General features: G+C 44.7%; 1 protein-coding gene across 1 annotated transcript in view; it reads left to right on the forward strand.

Annotated features, from left to right (window-relative positions):
• Window positions 1-1,062: 1,062 nt before the first annotated feature.
• Window positions 1,063-22,033, forward strand: part of PARVB (parvin beta) — an 89,160-nt gene continuing 68,189 nt past the window's right edge. Inside the window, exon 1 of the mRNA XM_084284950.1 lies at window positions 1,063-1,363. Within this exon, the coding sequence (XP_084141076.1) occupies window positions 1,249-1,363 (115 nt within the window). The 5' untranslated portion in view covers window positions 1,063-1,248. The remainder of the gene's footprint in view (window positions 1,364-22,033) is intronic.

The raw sequence follows: 22,033 nt of genomic DNA on the forward strand, positions 1-22,033 counted from the left end.
GTTGCAGAGCAGTGCTTATACTAAGCCAAGGACATCTCAGCCTTTGCTCTGTCCTGCCAACGGGCAGGCTGGGGGGTGCAGTAAGAGCTGGGAGGGGACAGACCCAGGACAGGTGACCCAAACTAGCCAAAGGGGTATTCCATACCATCTGACGTCATGCTAAACAATATATAGGGGTGGCTAGCCGGGGGAGGGGGCCGGACTGCTCGGGGTTAGGCTGGGCATCGGTCAGCGGGTGGTGAGCAATTGCATTGTGCATCACTTGTTTGTACATACTATTATTACTTTCCTATTATCCCCATTGTATCATCATTATTATTATTGTTATTATTATTTTTGTTATTTATTTATTTTTTTTTTCTTCCTGTCTTATTAAACTGTCTTTATCTCAACTCACGGGCTTCACTTTCCATTTCTCTCCCCCGTCCCAGAGAGGGAGGGGGGAGGGTGAGCGAACGGCTGCGTGGTGTTTAGCTGCCGGTCGGGTTAAACCACGACAATGGCCAAGGGCTTGTGCATAACTTTAGGTACCCAGTAGTCTCATTAAAGTCAATGGGATCGCTTCAGGAGCTTAAAGTTAAGTATGCGCATCAGACTTTGCAGGATCAGAGCCTAACACTAGGAACTCTTTTAGGATGTTTCTAATGCGTATTCTACAGAGCCCTCATCACGCCATCTGGTGCCGTAATGAAAACTTCTTTGAGATCACAACTAACTGGTTTCGGCTGTTTCTCTGCCTATACGCTTTGCTTACGGTGGCGCCTCTCAGAGGAGCCCAGGGAGCCCCTCACACCCTGCACCAGGAGGGGAAGCCACAGCTGCAGTCCATTCACCCCCCCTTTTTCTAACCCCTATCAGCACAGCTCTCCTCCTCAAATTTGAACATTTGAAGCCTCAAATGTTATTATTTATTCATTTTTTATCCTCGAGGCTCTCCGGGTGCCCGGTACATCCCACCGGAGCGGCCGCCACCCGAGTCGCAGGTCCATGTCGTCCCGCCCCCGCCGCCCGCGGCCTTCCCCGCCGTGGAAGAACGCTGTGTCCGGCGGCAGCGGCTCCCACCCCGCCCCCTGTCCTCCGCGCCTCCGAGGCTCGCACGCCCCCTGCTCCCCACCGCGGCCAGACGGGAGCTTTCCCCTTCCTCGCCTCTCGCAGGGCTTTGTTCGGCTCCGCGGGACGCTGCACACTCCCGCACAGGGCACGGCGGGGCTCGGGCCGGCTGCCTCGGTACTCCCTTTCCCAAGTCCCATGTCCTCTGCTCCCATCCGGTCGCCGACGCTGCGGCCCCACAGGATGAAAAAAGACGAGTCGTTCCTGGGCAAGATCGGCGGCACCCTGGCGAGGAAGAAGAAAGCCAAGGAGGGTGAGTTTGCCCGAGCGGGCGGGGGGGGCAAAAAGTGTATCCCACCGGAGCCCCCTCAGCAGCCCCCGAGCAGGGCAGACACCCTCTTTGTTCTCCGGCCGGGCAGCGCCGCCCGGGGCAGTGGAGAGGAGGGCGAAAGAGCAGCTGGGTCTGCGGCGTGCCCGCCTGCCTGCTCACCCACCCGCCCTCAGGCCTGTGAGCGGGCGCTGCCCCGGCGGGGCGTGGAGCCTCAGCTGGACCTGAGCTGGGGCCGGGGTAGGCGCGAGGCGCGGAGGAGGTGCGGCCCCAACCGCCGCGGGCGGTTGCTGGGGGACGGTTGGTCGCCGAACTCCGGTCGGTCGGTCAGTCAGTCAGTCAGAGGGGCGCCCTCGGCCGCTGCCTGACTCGGCCGCTCGCTGTTGGGAGGGGAACCCGCTTTACTTCTGTAAAATAAACTTCAGATGACAATGTGGGAGTCTTTTTTTTTTTTTTTTTTTTTTTCTTTTAAATTTAGTTGAAGTGTGAGGATTGTAAAAGCTGCAAGGGAATGATTAAATCCACCTGTGTTTTGTGCCTGGTTTATCCATGACTTTTATGTTGGCACAGATATTTTGCACAGGGGATTTCCGTAACTGACTGACTAACTTAAGCAAAAAGGTGTCTCCCCCCCACACGACAGAATGAAGGTGTTCGCCTTCCCCTTTGGCATGGGGCTCCTGGAAGAAGCTCTGTCAGCCACAGTACCAGCTGATGCTGCACCCATCTTAGGGGCATGGAGCTTCATGGGGTGCATGCTGCTAGCTGCCCACAGCTGGCCTATCATCTAGATACTCCCACAACGTGTTTTCATAGCTGTCTGTTTACACCAGAGGCTGTGCTGAGATAGTACTACTTGCACTGAAACAACATGCCTCCCTATCTACACAAAAAAGTTGTCTTTGGCTTTCTGGCTGGTTAAAATTGGCCTTGGCTCTGTTGTGGTGCTAGACGTGTGTAGGGTAGGAAGCAATTCTAATTTCAGTCTCCTTTTGACTGGCTGTTGAGTGAGCATGCTTTGCCCATGTTGAGTCTATTAATTGCCTGTGATGTTTAGAAGGCAGATTTTAATACTTAAAATATTTGGCCTCAAAACCCATCTCAAGGAAAGTGCTTCCCTTTCCTTCTCCTGGTTGTTCTGGTGTGGCTTACTGGTATTTCCTCCATTATGTATTTTAAATCAAGTTTCCGTGTTATGGTTCTGCTGAGGAGCAGCAGAAGCAGTCGTGCCTTTACCATGATGTCATTTACTTCTGAAGGAAGATGGTGGAGAAAACACATTTCTAGCAGGGGATGGCAACTGCGTGCTTGGGAAGAGTAGTTCATTCAAAGGTGACTTTTAAACCTAAACAGGTTGGAGGTGCCTCTTCAACAAGAATTGTCATTGTTGTGAGACCGTGTTTTTAAGGAGACTAGTCACGTGGTCAGAGTGCTGCAGTCACTCAGCTGGGGCCATTTTGCTGAGTTTGTGTATTATTTTTTTGTCAGATCCTGTGGCCACAGCTCCCCTTGCTGTAGGATGGCCTGTTGTAGTTGCTGCTTTTGTGTTCACTGGGGAACTGATGCTGTGGTGATATAGAAAGCATGGCTATGCTTTTGCCAGCATGATGTGAAGGAAATGGAAACGTGTGACTCAGCTTTTAATCTGAGTATTCCTTCCAGTTTGACAAGGGGAACAGAGAAAACACAGTCCCCACCTCGGGAGCTGTCTTTTGGTCATGATGTGCTTATGCACAGCACTATGGTGCTGTGGGCCATTGAAGCCCTTCATTTTAGAGGAAAATTGCTTACTACCCTTCTACTTTTTCCTCATTTGGAAGATTTAAGGCCCACGGAAGGTGTTCTTTGAGCTGTCTTGTGCATTGTGTCTTGTGCATTGGTGGCTCTCATGCAGGTCATTAAGACCGCAGCCCTGAAACTGGAGGGGACCCAGGGCTAAGCTGTGAAGAGGTGCTGAGGTGGGAATCAGTGTCAAGGGAGAGAGGCTCTTCAAGCCTTGTGCTAGGACTTGACGGGCCACCAGAACAAAGTACAGGGCTAGAAGCTAAATCTTGGTATGAGACTGTGAAACAGAAGCAAATTGGAAGTTCACCTAAGTGACAATGAGTTGATAGACCACATAAAAACAATATGGTCAACCTTTTCTGTGCTTGGGAACCACTTCACCCTTGGGGACTTCGGCCTCCCTTCAGGCAGTTTCTGCTCAGCTTCTCTGAGTGGACCAGCAGAGGTCAGAGTGATCTTCCAATACTGTAGACTGCCTTTTACACCAGCTAATCTCCACAATAAATAAAATGTTGTTTGCTGACTTGCCACAACCAAACTATCTTTGCCTCCTCTTCCCCTAATAGCATGAGAAGTAAGCAAGCCAGAGAGCTCTTAATAATTCTTGCTTTTGCTGGCCTGTCCTTTTTATCATAGTGTAAATACAAGCCTGTTATCATCATCTTGACTGTGTGTATATACAAGACCTTTAACTTGGTCCATGCAGCAGTTGCAGTGCAGTTAAATTAATCCTTTTAGTCTTTGTGCACAACTCACCTGGGAGCTACATAGCTTAGAGATCTGTAGAATAATACTGATTTTTTTTTTTTTTCCTTCTATGAGTGTGTCTTTTTTTTTTATCATAGGTGACAGCCATGTCATAAATAACCATAATATGTGGCTGCTGACCTATAAGCAACTAAGTGTAAATATTTTTTGGCAACCTTACATGCTGTGATCTATTTTTAGAGAGGTTGTGTTTAGAGAGGAATGTTCATTAGGCTTATCAAAACTACCACTGTAAGCTCATAACCTTGCTTTATGATGGGACAATAAATACAATTCCTAGGTATCGTGTAGATAGTAACTATGGTGGTATTCAAAGTATTTACGGTGACATGTAAGCAACTTTGCTGTTACTCCTGCTTTAACAGTATGGCATGATATGATGCTTTGTAAGCAGGTGCCTGGAGATCAAGTGTGGTTAAGATTTCGAATTCTAAAGCATTTTGAGATTCAAAGTCTATACGTTGTTTAACTGTCCAAGGAAGTCTTTGAATTTGTACCTTGAACTTTTGCTTTATGCTGTTGAACGTTATATTCCTGTTTCTGAATTTTTATGGATGAACTGACTTACGTTCAAACCTGACTTAAAAGAAATAACAACCACAGATGTTTGGTGGGAAAAAACATTTTTAGTCTGATTTCCTATGGCCATGGTATATGTGATCTCACTGTCTGACTCCTTCCTTCCTCTTCCTTTCCAGGAATGTTTTTCACCCATCATTTGGCTAAAAATGGCCCTGAGAGAGAACTAGCATCAGGATTATTAAATGACTACAGGTTTTGTCAAAATGAGCAATGCGGTTAGAACAGAAAGACCTTAGTGGATCACCATTGCAGGAAAAACTGCAAATGAACTTGACCAACTTGACCTGTGTAAGATATGAGAGTTTATGTGGGAGTGAAGTGATCAGAAAAATGAAGTCTATGGGGAGACTGTGACAGTGAGCATTTCTGTATGTTGCAATCAGTCATGGCACACATCCTGGGGAAAGTGGGATGCATTAGTTCCAGTGCTCATGTGACCATGTGGTTTATTTCCCCCCAGCCCTCCCATATTAGGTTACATGGAAATGCGTATGAAGTCTAAGTTTGCCTGGTGTTACTGTGAAATGGTTCTGTCTTGGTATATCTTGGGCTTTCAAGACGTGCCAGATCTGCATTGTGATTAATAAAACTTCAGCACAGCTGTTCAGATGCTCCAAAATCTGCTTTAAATACCTTAGGAAACTGTTGGGGTCCTGGCAGGGCTCATAGCAAGGTACAGTTTTTAAACGTCTTTTCAGACCCTGTACTAGATGCTGTTTTGGATAATGCTCTATTTTATCTTTATCTATAAAAGGAACTTTAAAAAACTTCCCCTTTCCTGTCAGTCAAAGAGTGATGTCCTTGAACTGAAATAAAGGAGGTGTTTTGCTGTAAGTGTCACTTCTGGGTTACTTGCAGTGCTTTTTTTTTTTTTTTTTTTTTTTTTCTCCTCGTAACACACTGTAGGAAAGATTTGAGCAGCAGGTGTTTGGCTAAATAAGCCTTCTATTATTATCTGTGCACGTGTGTCTGTGTGTATATTTATATATAGTCTATATGGAGGAGTCATCCAGAGAAATACAAGAGACTCGATTGCTCAGTTGTTTTCTAGTGGAATGATGGAGGATGAGCACAGAGATTTGCAAAGTGCTCCAGAAGAGAGCAGTTTGTTGTGCTGCCTGATGAAATCAGTGGTGGTGGGGGAAAGGAGGGAAAGGAGCCCAAACTGACCACTACAGAAGGCGGCAGCTGCAGGATGATATACAGATTTTATGCATATCAGAGCAGGTTAAAGCACTGTAGTTAGGGTCTGTGCCTCAGTGTAACCGTCAGATGGTGTGGTCCTGCAAAGTTTCCTCCTGTGTTTGCCTGCAGGCATGCCAGCTTGGTACATAGGTTGGTGGGTGTTTCACTAGAGGGCAAATTCCTTTCTCCCACAGAAAGGCAGCAGTCCTTCCCTCTGCCTTGCAGCAAGAAAAGCTGGAGGGTGAGTAACTGTTTGTTGGGTTTCTTGGACTAGCTCACGGTCAGCTGGCGAGCCAGTGACAAAGCTGGGGAAAGAAACTTTGTGAATCCTCTCTGGTGCCGTGGTAGTTAGGTAGAGGTGCTGCATAATCTGCATCTGCGCTTCCCACAGCTCTACACAGGTTAAAGCCCATCTTCAAATTATTCAGATGGAACTGTTGTCCGCTCAATTTTGGCTTTCTTGAGGGAAGAACATGAGGAAATAGGCTCTACAACAGAATTAAATTGGAGCAAATGCTTTTTTTTTTTTTTTTTTTTAATCATTCCTATAAAATTGATGGAGCTGATTCTGCATGTAATTGTTCTCTGGAGGGAAAAGAGGTTCAGAAATAGGTTCCTCAGATCTACTTAATTGCCTTTATATGTGATAAGCGCATCTCAACTCAAAGGCATCCCCTTGAACACAACAGGATAGGAGAATCGGACTTAGCTTGGAAAACAGATCTCATCTTTCACTGGAAGAGGGTATACTGAAAATTATTAAAAGCTCTTTTTTTAATGCTATCTGCTGTGTAGTCTCCAGAGATACATCAGTGTGAATGCTCTGCAAAAAATTAAACTTCTCTGTTTCAACATGCTGCAGCTGTGCTTTAGCCACTGCTTAGTGTCTGCTTGAGACTTCTCACAGACGTACTTTGCTTGAAAATCACCTAATCACCTAGGTTGGAAGAGACCTCCAAGATCACCGAGTCCTCTGACCTAACACTGAGAAGTCCTCCGCTAAACCGTATTGCTAAGCTCTAAATCTAAATGTCTTTTGAAGACCTCCAGGAATGGTGACTCAACCACTTCCCTGGGCAGCCCATTCCAATGCCTAACAACCCTTTCCATAAAGAAGTTCTTCCTAATATCCAACCTAAACCTCCCCTCGTGCTCCTTGTCCTGTCACCAGGCATGTGAGACAACAGACCAATGCCCACCTTGCTACAGACTCCTCTAACGTATCTATAGAGTGCGATAAGGTCGCCCCTGAGCCTCCTCTTCTCCAGACTGTCTTCTCGCAGAAAATCCCAGCTCCTCCAGCTGCTCCTCATAAGACTTGTTCTCCAAGCCCCTCACCAGCTTCGTTGCCATTCTCTGGACTCACTTGGGCACCTCCATGTCCTTCTTGTAGTGAGGGGTCCAAAACTGAACACAGTACTCAAGGTGCAGCCTCACCAAAGCACAGCACAGGCGGACAATCACGTCTGTGGTCCTGCTGGCTACATGATTCCTGATACAAGCCAGGATGCTGTTGGCCTTCTCGGCCACCTGAGCACACTGCTGGCTCATTTTCAGCCGACTATCAACCAATACTCCCAGATCCTTCTCTGCCAGGCAGCTTTCTAACCACTCATCTCCCAGCCTGTAGTGCTGCTTGGGGTTGTTGTGCCCCAGGTGCAGGACCCGACACTTGGCCTTGTTGAACTTCATACAGCTGGCCTCAGCCCATCGGTCCAGCCTATCCAGATCCTCCTGCAGAGCCTTCCTACCCTCGAGCAGATCAACACAGGCACCTAACTTGGTGTCATCTGCAGACTTACTGGGGGTGCACTCCATCCCCTCACCCAGATCATCGATAAAGATATTAAAGAGGACTGGCCCTTGTACTGAGCCCTGGGGGACTCCACTAGTGACCGGCCTCCAACTAGATTTAACTCCATTCACCATGACTCTTTGGGCCCTGATATCCAGCCAGTTTCTAACCCAACAAAGAGCATGCCAGTCCAAGCCAAGAGCAGCCAGTTTCTTGAGGAGAATGTTGTGGGAAACGGTGTCCAAAGCCTTACTGAATTCAGGGTAGACCAAATCCACAGCCTTTCCCTCATCCACTAAGCACGTCACTTTGTCATAGAAGGAGATCAGGTTTGTCAAGCAGGACCTGTCTTTCATAAACCCATGCTGACTGGGTCTGATCGTCTGGTTGCCCTGCAAGTGCCACATGATGACACTCAAGATAATCTGCTCCATGAGCTTCCCTGACACTGAGGTCAAACTTAACAGGCCTATAGTTTCCTGGGTCTACTTTATGGCCCTTCTTGTAGATGGGTGTCACATTTGCTAGCCGCCAGTTGACTGGGACCTCCCCTGATAGCCAGGACTGCTGATAAATGATGGAAAGCGGCTTGGCCAGCTCCTCTTCCAGTTCTCTCAGCACCCGCGGGTGGATCCTACCTGGCCCCACTGACTTGCATACATCTAAGTGCTGTAGCAGGTCACCACCCATTTCCTTGTGGATTGTGAGGGCCACATTCTGCTCCCCATCTCCTTCCACCAGCTCAGGGTACTTTGTATCTAGAGAACAACTGGTCATGCCACTAAAGACTGAGGCAAAGGAGGCATTAAGCACCTCAGCATTTTCCTCATCTCTCGTCGCAAAGGTTCCGCCTGCATCCAGTAAAGGATGGAGATTCTCCGTAGTCCTCCTTTTGGTGTTAATTAAAACATTTATAATGTTTTTTATAAATACATTATTTAGCATAATAAATACAAAAAAGAAACATTATAAAAAACCATTTATATTATTATAAAATAAAAAAACATTTTATAATGTATTTATAAAAACATTTTCTGTTATCTTTAACAGCAGTAGCCGGATTGAGCTCCAGATGAGCTTTGGCCTTTCTAATTTTGTCCCCACGCATCCTTACAACATCCTTATAATCATTCTGAGTGGCCTGCCCTCTTTTCCAAAGATCATAAACCCTCTTTTTTTTTTCTCCTAAGCTCTAGCCACAACTCTCTGTTCAGCCAGGCTGGTCTTCTTCTGCGCCGGCTCGTCTTTGGGCATGTGGGAACAGACCACTCCTCAGCCATTAAGATTTCCTTCTTGAGAAGTGCCCAGCCTTCCTGGACTCCTCTGCCCTTCAGGACCACCTCCCAAGGGACTCTGCTAACCAGTGTCCTGAACTGCTCAAAGTCTGCCCTCCGGAAGTCCAAGACAGCAATTTTACTCATCCCCTTCCTGACTTCACCAAGAATAGAGAACTCCACCATTTTGTGGTCACTCTGCCCAAGACAGCTCCCGACCACCACATCTCCCACCAGTCCTTCTCTGTTTGTGGTTGTATTATTTTTGCCCAGGATTTGACCTAGTCACAAGTGTTTTTCACCGTTGCAGATGGCATTTTGTGCTGGCTGTTCCCAGGCGTTCTTTATGAATGGGTGCTGGCGGAGTAATTGCTCCAAACTCTGACTGGACTTTGTCATTCTTCTGGTGCCCAGAAAGCTCAGGATGGAATGTGCTGCTGATGTGGAGCCTGAGCTTTTGTCATGAAGCATGTCCATATTTCTTAATAGTAGTAAAGTGCCAAGTAACTTGCAGGATGTTGGCTAGTCTCATGGTGCTTCTCACCTACCAGAAAGCTTTGGGAGCAAATCAGCCTCTCGCAGATCCTTGGGGTACAAAGTGATAAAAGCTTCAAATGGCTGCTTCCTACTATCTCCTGACCTGATACTCAATATATGTTCAGGCTGTTCCCTTCAATAGATATGTGTTAGAGCTCGCCCCCACCTGAACTTACTCTCAGTGTCCATAGTATGGGGCAGTGAATCCCATGTTGGCTGGAGAGACAGAGTATGTGGCATCTGGTTCTGTGGTTCTGGTTCACACAGGTAATTTTGTTGTAGCCGGAGAGGTTACTTGGCTGGGGAAGTGTATTTGTGCGTCATAATGTGCTTGATGCTGAAGGTGAGATGAATGCCGGCTAAGCAAAACTACTTGCTTTTTAAGAGAGGAATTTGCATATAATTATTTTAAATAATTATAAATTTATATATATATATCTGTTAATTAAATTATATACCTTTCTAGATATGTCTATATATCCATGGGAAGACTGTGCGCAGACATATGCAAATTCAAGTTGAACTTATTATCCTTTCTGCTATTAATTTAAACAGAGACTTAAATTTCCAGTCAGAACCTGTGCAGCCCAATTGCTGAGTTTTTCCTGAAGGGCTCATTTGTTCCTCTGACCAGGTCTGTCTTCAGTTTTGTCTTGCTGGAGCAGTGCCAGATTGGGCTCTAATACTGAGTTCTGTTCTGGCAAAAGTGTTACTGTAGATAGTTTATGTCAATGTCTCCACCAAAATAAGCTTAATGTGCACAAGAATAATCTTTTTTACAGTGTCATAAAAACACATTTTGCTCCTGTAACTGCATCAAGGCTGGGATCATTTGCCCAACACAGCTCTAGGCGTAGTCTCTCAGTGAGACGGTAGAGTTTTTAATTACAGTTGAAAATTTTTCTCCCTGACAGGATGCAGCAAGTGTATGCAAAATAGCTCTGTAGCTCTTCAGTCTCAATTGAAAAAAGTGACTTGCTTTTATTTAATACAACCAAACATTCTAAAATTGTTAATATTTAATGTTGAAATCATTAAAATGAGCATAATTGTAAGAACATTGGTATGCTTTATCATAAAGCCTTCGCAAGGTGCTTATAAAGACTTCTAGTTTTACGAAGCCAGATTCCAGAATTTCTTAAAAGTACTAATTCAGGGAACTGGACAGGTAGTTCTCTTTTCCTTAAAAACTAATTTACACTTAAAGGCAATGTTTCAGTGATACCTGTTTCTTTTCATTACTTCTAAAGGATTTGTGAATGTTAATATCTTGGGAGAGGCTTCTAGACGCAGACATCTGGCTGTTTCTGTTTCGAGGAGTGTGTGTGTGAGTCTTGTGAGACTTAGATGTGTGGAGGGCTACATGCAGACCTGACAGGAAGCGAGGCAGCTGCGAAGTTGTGACTTCATGCAAAGTCCATGCAGATGCTCTTTGCTGGATAGTGTGAATGGGCCATTCCTGGTCCTGTTGGTGAACCTGTGTAGGGAGATTAGGCTGTGTGCTGCAGTGCATGGCATCATACTGTCTTAAGTGTTTGTTTTTAAGAGTCGTGATACTTCAGAGCTCTGTATAAATACAAATGCGTCCTACTGATTTGCATGCTGGCAATAGTCCAGAAGTCTTACTATTCTTAGGCATAACAGTGCTAAATGTCTTTTTGTGTACTTTAAGAACTGCTACAGGTCAGCAAATCAAAAAAACAGATGAAGCTGGTGGAGTTTTTCAATGCAATGCATGGGCTTTGGATTAAACCTTGATGTTAGAAGATTTGGGAGATTATCTGGCAAGCTCTTTCCATTGCAGAAGCATGTCAGAACGACTTGTTGCTAAGGGATTCAAGGTCATGTGGCCTGCAGTGAGACCAGGGTAAGGCAGAGTCTTCTGTTTACAGGAATTGGTGTTTCAACAGTTACAGCTTTGCTGTTCAACTGAGATGAGAAATTTTTGTGTGTTCCTTATGTGTACAGGTGTTATCATCAGAGCTGAGGAGACTCTAGTTTGTAGCTGCAGAAGCAGCAGTTGTTGCTAGTACTTCAAAGCTGCTTACCAAGTGGCTTAGTTTTCAAAGGAAATTGTTCAGATTTCTTGGGTACCACTGGAAGTACTGGCCTGTCAACAGGTACCTCTGAGGTGTAGTTTCTGTCAGTGTTCCTGGGACATGATGTCTCAATGGAGACATAAGAGAGTACTGACATACAGACATAAGACACTAACATATAAGGAGGGGGAGTTTTCCACCTTTCATATAGCATAATGTTTTGTTGTTGCCCTAGGTGCTGCTGGTAATGCAGAAGGCTCTGTACTTTCCTTATAACCTTGCAGTCTTGCTCTATTTCCAGCATTTTCAGCCTTTCTGTGCTCTTATGCCAGTGAGCCAAAGTCTTTGCTGAAGCAGGATGCCAAGGGCCAGTCCTCAAGCTCTGTTCAGTTATTTCTGGAGACCTGAAGGCCAGCAAGAAAGAAAGAAGGGGAGGCTTGTCTCGCCAAAGGCTTTTTCTTATGCTGACCTCTGTTCATTGTAGCAAATGTCCATGTTCCTTGAACAAATGGGTACTTTAATGTAGAAGGCAGTGACTTAAAAGTCAACCACATGGCTCCAGAGAAAGATCTGATCTGCTGTCAACCTGTGCCAGTGCCTGGATGTGGCTGATGGTACTGGTCATCTGTGACGGTGTCCACTGAAAGATGCCTTACTGCCCTTCACTTGAGCTCTTTGGTATGGTGGCTTCAGTAGTTGCTCATCCTCTTTCTTGTACATTCTGTTTGCTCTGTGAAATTGAAATGTGCTGTACACGTGCATTGTCACTGATGAAGCTTAATTTGACCCCCGGGGGCATTGCAAAATCAACTGACGCAGTCATCAGAGTTGTTGAATGTATCTTGTAAAGTATGCATCTCGGTGGCAGGTGTTCTCCTCAGTGTATGACACATACAGGGAATGGCCCTTGCTTTATGTACCGCTTGTGTGGCTGTGGCATACCTGCCTCAGGCAATGACCAGAGGTGATGTTTACACTTCTCAGCCTTGGCTGAGGGACAGGAGGTGGAGGGAAGTGTGGCATGTGCTGTAGTGCTGCTGTTTGCCAGGGGCCCTTCTGGGCTGTTCTCAGGAGCGCTGGCTTCCTGGGAGCTCTGCTGCAGGACAGGCCACCCAGTGACAGCACACACTGACCCCACCATTGCAGGCAGGGCTGTGGGCTGGGGAGCTAAACCAGCACGTCTCTTGGGGGTGATGGTGACCCCAGTTTATCTTCGGGAGCAGGCTGAGAGTGGAGGGGAAGTGGGAACAGGAACCTCTGTATTGCAGAACTTGCAGGTCAGTGGCCAAGTGATAGCTCTGGGGTGTATTCAGCCTACTCAGGTGTCAGCTTCCTGATTTGGACTCTTTCATTGGCCAAGTAGAACGCTGCAAGCCAAAATTCATAATTTCTGTTTTAGGTGCATGTATATATATAGATAGATATAGTTTAACTGGAGAAGTATTGTGGCTAATATATGTGGTTTTAGGGTTTTGTAGTTTGAATCCATATAAGTCTTGCTCTGAAAACCAGATGTGGAGAGAACATGCACACCTGGCAGAGTGTGCTGGCCTGGAGCTCTGGGCTCTTAAATCACTGTCACTTCCTTGTGGGGGAACATACATCCACAAAGAAGCTTCTAATTATAAATGCTAGACATGCAATTTGTTTCCATACACCAGCTGTGGACTTCTCTCCGGAGCCTTTAGACTCAGCGGCGCAGAACGTCATTCTGTATGTGGCATTGCCAGTGGCAATCAACAGGATGTTTGGGAATTCAGGTTTGCCTCTCAGTGATTGTTTCTCCAAGTTAAAAGGCTTCTTTATAATCCCTGAGATGTGTCTGGTGATCAAATATAGCTTGCATTTTGGTTGTAAAATAAGCAAACTGTTCTGGCTCCTGGAATTCCAGTTCCTTCTTTAGTCCTTCTTTCTCTGAGTAGTTGAACCATAATCATAGAATATATGATTATGCTATATATATATATAAAGAAATAGTATATTTTCTATTATAGCTGCCATGTAGCCCTGCTACTTTTTTTTTTTTTTTTTTAGCTGAGGTGGTTGCATACACAGTCAGTGAGAGCTGGATGAGGAGAGTGATTCTGATGGCTACATGGAGCATGGTGTCTTTTTCACTGTCGTTAAATAGAAAAATGTGTAATCCTCAGAAAGTGTCTTTCCACTAGGTCTGTTTGGCAGATGTATGCATGTGTGTTATTAAACAGATGCAGACTCCTGTCACTTTTAAAATAGAGTGGTGTTATGTGGTCTCAGGCTTGCCTAGTCCAGCACGTGGACAGCGAGGCTTCGCAAGGTTGGCAATGTATTGATCAGAAATGGTAGAATAGGAGAAAGTACCAGGGCATCCAGGTTTGCTTGTGCTGCTTAATGTTCTTCTTTCAGGTACAGGGTTGAAAATTTGTTCCTCATAGCTATGGTTGGCCTTACTCCCTGTGTATTGCTCCCACTATTGTTGCAGTGAATTGGTTTCACTGGAAAATCAGTCAGGACACAAGAATGCTAACACTGTAGATATGTCTTGGATCTGTACTGAATTTGGTGTATCAGGTATTTTCACTCTAATTAGGTGACCAAACAGGCACGTATAATGGAGACCCATCATTAGGAAATTGTATGTTAATTGGGTGCAGGATGTCGTGTTCAGAACAGGTGACTACACCTGGGAGAAAACCAGGCTGCTTCCTCTATAGCAGGTCTGACATTGTCTGTTTTACAAACTGATACTGTTTTTTGGCATATGAAAGTGGAGACTGGCCTTGAGTATACTTTGAAGGAGAAAGGTATGTATATTTGTTTCCATGAAGTGTCTGGGATAACTAGGTACTTGTGAGGTTTTCCTCTTACTGCTCACACAGATTCAGATTAATAGTTTCCCTCTTGACCATTTACAAGATTGTGCTGAGATTAGACCACTGTCTTGAAAATGCCCATTTTTACTGCAGTACTGCAGATGCAGTTGTATTAATGTAGCGAGGGGCCAAAGTTTAAATCATCACCTTGGATCCTAGGTATCATTCAGCTTAGTATTGTTTAATATAAAAAAATTACCTGTGGTGGCTGTTCTCTGCTGACATTAGTATTATGAGTGGTAAGAAGGCTAGGGAGCGATGTTTGACCAAGCCATGATTCTGACATATAAGGTGTTTGTTTTATACTCTCTTTCCAACTGTATATTTCTGTTTCCTTAATTCCTGACATTTACACATTACTAGAGAGCTCACAGGCACCAACATTTGCTGATACAGTTCAGGACCTGGCAAAGAGCCTTAATCCATCTGCTCTTTAACCAAGGGGGAATGAGCATGTATTTCTTTTTCGTAACTGTAATTTTTAGCGAGAGACTTTTCTTCCCATTAATGGTGTCACATGCCAGAATCCTGGCAGAAGCATCCTCGCTCATCTCCATTATTTACTCAGCAAAGGTGAAGTTGATCCAGTGGTTGGTAAGAGGATTGTCTGAGAATGAAAGTGCAACTCCTTTGAAACTGTCTGAGCTGAGGAATTCCAGTTTTATGCTGAATGCACAGGAGATGAGCATGGCTGACCAATTTGCTGTGTCACAGCATAGCTAGCGAGATGGGGTGGTACTGGGAGTGGGAAAGATTTCATATCTATTATATTGGAAGAGTAAAAGTAGAACAACCGATTGCTGTGCAAGAGAATGGGCATAAAGGTGTCTGTCTGGGGAGCAGCTCTGCTGACAGGCCGTGGGGGTCTTGGTGGGCAGCAAGATGACCACAGGCCATCAGTGTGCCATTGCAACAAAGATTCCTATTAAACAGAAGCACAGCCAGTAGTTTGAGCAGGGTGGTTACCTCCCTGTACGCAGCACTCATTAGATTCCAGTTCACAGAATCACAGAATCACTAAGGTTGGAAAAGACCTCCAAGATCATCTGGTCCAACCATCCACCTACTACCAATGTCACCCACTAAACCATGTCCCTAAGCACCAGATCCAACCTTTCCTTAAACAACCCCAGGGATGGTGACTCCACCACCTCCCTAGGCAACCTGTTCCAATGCCTGACTACTCTTTCTGAAAAGAAATGTCTCCTAATTTCCAACCTAAACCTCCCCTGGCACAACTTGAGGCCATTCCCTCTAGTTCACTAATAATTCCACTAGTTACCTGTGAGAAGAGGCCTACCCCCAGCTCCCCACACCTTCATTTCAGGTAGTTGTAGAGAGCAATAAGGTCTCCCCTGAACCTCCTCTTCTCCAGACTAAACAACCCCAGTTCCCTCAGCTGATCCTCATAGGAGTTGTGTTCCAGGACCTTCACCAGCTTTATAGTCCTTCTCTGGACACACTCCAGGGCCTTGATGTCCTTCTTATAGTGAGGGGCCCAAAGCTGAACACAGTACTCGAGGTGCAGCCTCACCAGAGCACAGCACAGGGAGACGATCACATTTGTGGTCCTGCTGGCTACATGATTCCTGATGCAAGGCAGGATGCTGTTGCCCTTCTTGGCCACCTGAGCACACTGCCAGCTCATTTTCAGCCGAGCATCGACCAACACCCCCAGATCCTTTTCCTTTGCACAGCTTTCGAGTCACTCTGCCCCAAGCCTGTAGCGCGCTGGTGGGGTTGTTGTGACCAAAGTGCAGGACCTGGCACTTGGCCGTGTTGAACATTGGCCTCTGTCCATCAATCCAACCTGTCCAGGTCCCTCTGCACAGCCTTGCTACCCTCTGGCAGATCGACACTACCCCCCAACTTGGTGTTGTCTGCAAAAGTTGACATACATGTACTGCCAGTTTTGGGCTCCTCAGTGCCGGGAAGACACGACTAAATTGGAATACATTCATCAGCGAGCTGCCAGGATGGATGGTGGCTGGAGCACTCCTCCTGTGAGGAGAGGCTGAGGGAGCTGGGCTTGTTCAACCTGGGAGAGGAAGGGATTTGGGGAGATCTTCTGTAAGCAGTCTGCTAGTACCTCTGAGGAGATCACTGGGAAGATGAAGCCAGCTGTTCATAGTGGAGGAAAGAGACAACAGGAATAAACTACTGCAAGTGAGGTTCAGACTGGATAAAGGGAGAAACTTTGTCTTGATGGGGGCTATGAAGCAATGGGACAGGATGCTCAGAGTTTGTTCAGTCTCTGTTCTTGGAGGTTTTAAGATGTTACATGATAAAGCTCTGAGCAGCTGAGTTTGCTCTCAGAGCTGACTCTGTTTTGAGGAGTAGGGTCCGACTAAGACCTCCTGAGGTCCCTTCCACCCTGATTTTTTCCCTATGAACTTACGTGGCTCTCTGGGAAATTAGATCCTTCTAAGGCTGGAGTAAGTACATTTCTTGAACAGCATGACAGTGAAGAGCCTGTGGCATAGTGATTTCTGAGTGTGTGAATACAAGGATGTGCAAGGAACTGTTTTCTCATCATGGACTGTTGATTTTTTGCACTAGCATACTAGTAAGACTACATTTTTTTTTCTTTTTTCACTGTCTACCCTTTTAGTGGGAAGGAAAGCATGGGTTCTACTGGACTGCTGCTGTGGCTGCTTCTTTATGTGAAAGGTGAGTCAGAGAGGCTGTGTTGTTATAATTCTCTTTAGGACTGACAAGTAGATGAACTTGAAGGTCTCTAAGATGTTTGGCCCCACTGGCAGACCATGTTTTCTAGGTCATAGGACCTGATACTGGCTGTGCAGTCTTTAAATGATACCACAGAAAGCTAGAACTGCAGACTGTGTGAAATGTTTGCGTGCTGTTTAAATAAACAGATAATATAGCTATAGGTCCTTTGATACTAGGCAAAATGTGACATTATCTTGTGCCTTGGACTTGTTTTGATGTGATTCTTGGGCTGGCTGTTGTTTCACGATTTCGTTTTGTTATTCCTTATGGGCTGTGTTTGGGAGACTGGACTGGAATAGCAGTCAGAGGCCTGGGCTCCTCTTTCTGTGTGGTCTTCAGCATCTTGGTTAGAACGTGATAGTGTATTTCTTTAAGTATTTCTTACTTAACCCAGGCAGAGTTAAGCATCTGACTACTTCCATGGGAGACATTATTTTCACTGTGCTTTTCCCTCATGGACTGGCTTTTATCTGTCTCGGCTCTGAGATGCAAACTTTATTTTACTGTGAGGTTTGTAGCTCTTTTCACTGAAGCACTTGTCCTGGCAGGCTCCCTTGGTGCTGTAAGCAATGTGTAAAATAATTTTCCACATATGGCTGGTCTGGAAACCACTGAGAAAACTTATTTGTATTCTGCAGAGTCTGCTTGTTTAGTGAGATATTTCAGTTAATTTTCAGTACACATCTTTGGTACCCTGGATGTAGATAGGAAACAAAAGGTAGACGTGGGCAAGAGTAACCTTAGTATATAAATACTCTGAAAAGTTTGTATTGTTTTTTTAGGATAAAGTTTCAAGTCTCAAGTATTGCATATCTCTCTGTCGTTCCTGTGTGTTCTCTTGAACTGAAATCTAATATTCACTAGAACATCCTAAATATTTGTGTTGCAAATATATGAGTTTTTTTTTAAATGTTTTCCTTATCTTTCTGGGTGATGTTTGGGCAACTCCATTAATTAGGCACATGCGCTTTTTGTGGTTTGCATTTATCTCAGCTTACTCTTCCTGTAGAATCATGTTGCACAAGCAAAAAAAAAAAAACTTTTTTTTGAATTGCAAGTCACAGATGTATCCTCCTTTCCGTTTGCGAGAAGGCTGCTTGTTGAGCTCTGTACCATCAGCTGGAGAAGACTGCCTTTCTGTTGCTTCTCGTGTTCATCTGCCATCACTGCCTTCAGAAGTGAGTCTGTTCCTCTTTACTGCTTTTGACATGCTCAGAAGAAAAGGTGACAGCAAATGTTGTGTTTGTACAGTGAACTGCTTTTGATGGTTGTCAATCTTTTGGTGCCTTTGGAAAGTAGGGTGATGGATGTGGGGAAAGCAGTAAGCTGAAGCATGTAAAACTGCTCAGGTCATTAGTTGACTGAATTGGTTTCATTCAGGTACCTGCAAATGAAGCCTCAAATTGTGAGGAGAAGGTGGAAAGAAGGCAGTGGAGGGATGGAAATGAGCTCAGGTGTAAAACATATTACCATGTGCAGTAGTGGTGACTTATTTGATACCAAGTGTTTGCTTCATAAAGTTTGGATGGTTTGATATGTATGGGGGATCAGAGAAAAGACTGTGGGTGGTGGTAAACTTCAGTGCTGTTTTCTCCCTGATTTTGTTATGCTAGAGAAATCAAGAACTGAATGAGTGGACTAGGCATCTTTATGCCAGAGTAATGCTTTCAGCTCTGCTGCTGCCTTTCTCTTGTCAATTGGCTTTGGCTGGACCCATCAGACTTGGATACCTTACGTAATGAGTTGATTCTGTTTTCTTCGAGTTGCTTTTGGTTAAGGAAGATTTTTGATGCTTGGTGCTCATTGAAATCAATCTGCTTAGGTAGGGATCTCAGACCAAGTTCTAGATTGAATGTGTGTTTTCCTGCCTACTTGTGCCTGTTATATTTGGCTATAGGAGTACACAGAAGCCTTGAAGTACTAAGTGCTGAATAGTGGAATACACTATTTCATGGAGAATTGATAGCAGGAAATTTAAAATGCCTTGCAGGTTTTCCAGTGGGGGCATATTAAAGCCAGAAGTCCCCTTTGGTTCTTTCCTCTTCTCGTCAGACTTTGTTACTTGTATTCTCATCTGACAGATTTGATTCTGCATCTTTCTTTCAGGTGGAAGTTGTCTAGGCGCTCGTGCAACGTGTGTGGGAGAACAAAATCCTCCAACATTGCTTCTTGGGAAGAACTGACCACTTGTATGTTGTGATGGAATTTTAACTAGGGGGACTGAGGAAGTGCATTTCCTACATTTTCAAGTAGAATTTGTGTGCAAATTTGTGTAGCTTTCCCTAGCCACTTTTAGGGTACAGTTACTACCTATGATATTTGAGGACGCAGCCATGTCAAAGAATGCTGGGCATCAAAGCAATCTTTTTACAATCTCAGCACAACACAAATGTCAAAGGTACATCCAGTTTATGTCCTGGAGTGTAGAAGCTGTCTAGTTGTGGTTTATATTCTGTTAGTGCTTAAGAGAGCCATGCAGTTGCTTTAGAAATAAAATACACACTTGAGGGCTTGAGACCACCATCTCTTTACTGGAAAGATATTTTCATTTGTTAGCAAGACTGTGCAAAAACTAGTGCAAGAGGCAGGAAACAGGAAGGAAATCTCATGTAATGAGTGGATAGATGATATTTAACTTAAGGAGATCTGCTCCTACCCAAATGTTAGTTCCAGACTTCAGAAGTGCACATGTGATCACAATATTGAATTGTAGCAGTCAATATGCATCCTGAGAATACTGAAAGATACTACAAATAAAAATTCAGTTTGTTGTCCTTTCCTTGCTCAACTGCATGAAGGGGAGCATTGTTTCATTTTGGGCAGGGAAGACAAAATGTCAGAACTGTTTGCTGTGACCTGCTTGAAAATATACTTGAAAATACATAAATATAATTGAAAATATATTCCTGTCCTTGAAAATATACTACTATCTGGCAAAAAGAAAGGTATTAAAACCTTGTGCTATTTTCAGAGCTCTGGGATGCTGCTGTACGGCCAATGCAGGGAGGGTGAAGCAGAGCTGACCAGGTCGGCATATCTGTTCAGTGTGCTGCTGGGTGGCTTTTTTCATTCTTGAAAACCTGACCTCTGGAGCTGTAACTCTGTAAACACTTTTAAACACCATTCCTTTCTACAGTCTTACTTCTGCAACATTTTTTTTTTTCTCAGCCACTAGTGTTTGCGCATCTGTACAGTGAAAATTAAATTACTATTTTTTTCTGTCTTAGCTGGTTGGTTTTCAGCCATGCTGTGCCTCCACACTGTGTCATGGCATGGCTTCCGTAAACAAAGAGGAAGGGGTGAGTGGCAGCTAGGGATGGAGGGGAAGTCTGGAGTGCCCGTTGGGTGACAGCATGGATGCCTACCAAAGAAAACAGTTGCATAGCTATGGCTCAGGGCAGTAATTAAGGAAAAAGGAAGCAGGGGCTTACCGCAAAATAGTGAATCTTGACTTATTAGGTTTAGCTCTACAGCTTTCTATATGCTTCTGTCAAAGTCTGTGTCTTGCTTTTCTGCCTTGCAGAACTGATTTCTGAGGATTCCTGGTTAAGTTCTTACTGTGTGGGTGTTAGACCTGTTGCATGAGCTGAGCAGAAGGGGACTGAAATAGATGAGATGAGCTCTGGCCTTGTCCTGTGGCAGCTGTGAAGCTTGGGAGGATCGATTTGACTGCTTTGAAAACCCCAGCACTGTACCGATGCAATGGGCTCACCTTGGCTCATAGCCCTGCTGATTTTTGCCAATGAAGCTGTGGTCTGGCTCTAGCTTTGTAAATTGTTATCAGAGCCAGATTAATAGTGGGTCAGGGGGCCCTTCTCAGATACCTCAGCAGCAGTAGCAGTGGTGGCCAGCTCTGCTTTTTCTGTTCTGTTGCCCACGGAAGGGCGGGAGCTTCCATTCAGCCAGGTAGGGCAGTGAACTGAAGCAGAGTTGGTTCAGCAGGCAGCAGCTTGCTTATTGTAGGATTCTGCTTTCCTGCTGTGTTGAAGTGTGCTGTGCAATTAGGGCTAAAAATCTTTCTGCTTAGTAATAACAGTTTCTTATTTTGTTTGGTTTGGTGTTTAGTTGCCAGCACTGGTGATGTTGAAAGCTCCTCATAGTTGCTGTGGTCTGCTTTGGTCTCTTTTCTCCCAGGCTATTTCTTCTCTCCCCCTTCTGCTTTAGCACACCCTTTTTTTTTTGAGGAGAGCTCATACACGTGAAGGGCTTACCCAGGACAGCTGCAGCAGTGTTAATATTATTTGACTCAGCACAGGTGTCACCCATCAAAAATGCAGATTTTCTTTTTTCACCACAATTAAAAACAGCAGCACTCATAGGTAAGGATTTTGATGGTAAAAAACTGAAAACAATATTTCATACTCCAAATCAACACAAAGGCTCATTTTTTCGTAAAAGTTTCTGGCTAGCTCAAATGTTACATATGCTGCTGCCACCGTAGATATGTATTTTTCCACTGACAAAAATACAGGGGTGATCTTTGTTCTGTCAGTCACAAAATAGGCCACTCATCTTTGTAAGTTTAACATGTCCATATAAGCAAGTGTGGCTTGCTCTTTGCAACTAAAACAAAAAGATTACTACAGCTCTTTTCTGAAAACTGTCTTTAGCTGTAAATTTCTTCAAGTGACAGATCCTGGCCATTGTGAGTGCTTTCTTTGCTTGCTGAGGCATATCAATAATTTCCTTTATTACTTTTCTGGTTTGAGTGCAGTCCCTTGATACAGTGCCATTATGTGAATGAGATCAAATATTTGCCTTTGATCTGCACAGGGATTGTTAATTCTCTATTGTAATTAATGGAGGCTTTGTCTTTCTCCTGCATTCTCCACCAAAAGATCTCAGAGCCTTTTGTAAATGTTAAGCAATTAGTAATGCAGCAGCAGACTGGTGAATTGCGTGTGCGGTTTGCCCCTAGAAAAGAGACAGTCTAAAGTGTGTCAGCGCACACCATGTTTGGGTCTGGTTGACATGTGCCAGTACAACTGTTTTTATTGGAAAATGCCAGTTTTTGCAAAACTTTTTTTTTTTTTTTTTTTTAAGCATGCCTAGAAAGCTTACAGTTTTGAAGACTTCTTTTTAAGAAGGGCATTCAGGTGTCAGGTAGA

Source organism: Netta rufina, assembly GCF_964035555.1.
Source record: "Netta rufina genome assembly, chromosome: 1".
NCBI classification, from domain to species: domain Eukaryota; kingdom Metazoa; phylum Chordata; class Aves; order Anseriformes; family Anatidae; genus Netta; species Netta rufina.